General features: G+C 46.2%; 2 protein-coding genes across 3 annotated transcripts in view; one reads left to right on the top strand and one right to left on the bottom strand.

Moving 5' to 3' along the window:
- sgf29 (SAGA complex associated factor 29) overlaps positions 1–2,500 on the bottom strand; it is a 35,634-nt gene that overhangs the window by 20,269 nt on the left and 12,865 nt on the right. The gene's annotated exons all lie outside the window — the stretch shown is intronic.
- nupr1b (nuclear protein 1b) lies at positions 792–2,207 on the top strand. The gene is made up of 3 exons (XM_062036315.1): positions 792–949; positions 1,775–1,910; positions 1,978–2,207. Exons 1-2 carry the CDS (start codon positions 853–855, stop codon positions 1,900–1,902), a joined length of 225 nt encoding a protein of 74 aa, XP_061892299.1. The 5' UTR covers positions 792–852; the 3' UTR covers positions 1,903–1,910; positions 1,978–2,207.

Here is a 2,500-nt window from a genome sequence, read left to right as displayed (position 1 = left end):
ATAAGTACACAAAGCATACAGTCAAAAGTGTGTAGTATAAGTACACAAAGCATACAGTCAAAAGTGTGTAGTATAAGTACACAAAGCATACAGTCAAAAGTGTGTAGTATAAGTACACAAAGCATACAGTCAAAAGTGTGTAGTATAAGTACACAAAGCATACAGTCAAAAGTGTGTAGTATAAGTACACAAAGCATACAGTCAAAAGTGTGTAGTATAAGTACACAAAGCATACAGTCAAAAGTGTGTAGTATAAGTACACAAAGCATACAGTCAAGTTCCAAGCAGTGCAGACAACAATTCAATACAGATTGTATTTCATGCACTTCCTGTTTTGCTTCACGCAGTTAATTCTCATCTTTGGCTTTCAAATCTTTTCATTCCAAACTTTCTTCTTGCAAATGTTTATTTACTCAGCAGAGATGATGCAAGAGCAGGGGGAGGAGCCTGGGAGGAAGCAGACGTGTAGGAGGAGGAGCCTGAGAGAAAGAAGACACAATGGGGGAGGAGCCTGGGAGAAGGCGGACACAATGGGGGAGGAGCCTGGGAGAAGGCGGACACAATGGGGGAGGAGCCTGGGAGAAGGCGGACGTGTTGGAGGAGGAGTCTGAGAGAAAGCAGACACAACGGGGGAGGAGCCTGGGAGAAGGCGGACATGTTGGAGGAGGAGTCTGAGAGAAAGCAGACACAATGGGGGAGGAGCCTGAGAAAAAGCAGACACAACGGGGGAGGAGCCTGGGAGAAGGCGGACACGTCGGGGGAGGAGCCTGAGTGTTCCCTCAAAAGGCAGAGAGCGTCTCCCCTGCAGCAGACGACACGTTGCAGTTGTTGTTGTTGACACAAGCGGCCATCATGAGTCACGTGGACGTGAAGAATTTGAAGCCCAGCAGCTTCGAGGACGAGTACTACGACCAGTACGACTACTACAGCGTCAGCGACAAGTACACAGGTGAGTGTACAAGTACACAGCTGAGTGTAGAAGTACACAGTTGAGTGTAGAAGTACACAGTTGAGTGTAGAAGTACACAGGTGAGTGTAGAAGTACACAGTTGAGTGTAGAAGTACACAGGTGAGTGTAGAAGTACACAGCTGAGTGTAGAAGTACACAGGTGAGTGTAGAAGTACACAGTTGAGTGTAGAAGTACACAGGTGAGTGTAGAAGTACACAGGTGAGTGTAGAAGTACACAGGTGAGTGTACAAGTACACAGCTGAGTGTAGAAGTACACAGTTGAGTGTAGAAGTACACAGTTGAGTGTAGAAGTACACAGGTGAGTGTAGAAGTACACAGGTGAGTGTAGAAGTACACAGTTGAGTGTAGAAGTACACATGTGAGTGTAGAAGTACACAGCTGAGTGTAGAAGTACACAGGTGAGTGTAGAAGTACACAGTTGAGTGTAGAAGTACACAGTTGAGTGTAGAAGTACACAGGTGAGTGTAGAAGTACACAGGTGAGTGTAGAAGTACACAGTTGAGTGTAGAAGTACACATGTGAGTGTAGAAGTACACAGCTGAGTGTAGAAGTACACAGGTGAGTGTAGAAGTACACAGTTGAGTGTAGAAGTACACAGCTGAGTGTACAAGTACACAGGTGAGTGTAGAAGTACACAGTTGAGTGTAGAAGTACACAGTTGAGTGTAGAAGTACACAGCTGAGTGTACAAGTACACAGGTGAGTGTAGAAGTACACAGGTGAGTGTAGAAGTACACAGTTGAGCGCCTACACAAGCCTGCGTTGTTGTTGTTGTTGTGACGGCGTGTTGTGGTGGCGCCGCAGAGGGGGCGGCGCGCAAAGGCCGCAGCAAGAAGGAGGCGAGCGCCAACACCAACAGGCCCAACCCCGGCGGACACGAGCGCAAGATAGCAGAGAAGCTCCAGAACAGCGAGAAGAAGGACAAGGCGTGAACGCGCAGGTGATGTCAGGTGACTGCGCTGCGGCCAGGTGTGAGCGCGCAGGTGACCTTTGTCTTCTCGCATCAGGACCGCTCTGACGGCTCAACAGGAAATGACCTCGGCCTCGATGGCGTCCCGGCCGCGCGTGCAGTGCAGGCGGGGGCCTCGGGAAGACCTGCGGCGGGAGCGTGCACGTGATCACAACATGCACGTGCACTGTGATTGACCTCAGTTGTTGACTCAAATAAAGTGTGTACTTTGTTCAGTACACTTCAATAAGTATACTGTGTACTCTGTACTGTTGACTGTGTAGTATATACTACTGTCTTTCTGAGTAAACTTACTGTACATGACTCCAATATTACTGTAAAGAACTGCAATATTACTGTAAATAACCACAATATTACTGTAAATAACTGCAATATTACTGTGAAGAACCACAATATTACTGTAAATAACTGCAATATTACTGTGAAGAACCACAATATTACTGTAAATAACTGCAATATTACTGTGAAGAACCACAATATTACTGTAAATAACTGCAATATTACTGTGAAGAACCACAATATTACTGTAGATAACTCCAATATGAATGTAAAGAACTGCA

Source organism: Entelurus aequoreus, linkage group LG25 (genome assembly GCF_033978785.1).
Source record: "Entelurus aequoreus isolate RoL-2023_Sb linkage group LG25, RoL_Eaeq_v1.1, whole genome shotgun sequence".
NCBI lineage: Eukaryota > Metazoa > Chordata > Actinopteri > Syngnathiformes > Syngnathidae > Entelurus > Entelurus aequoreus.
This window is presented reverse-complemented; position numbering and strand designations above follow the sequence as displayed.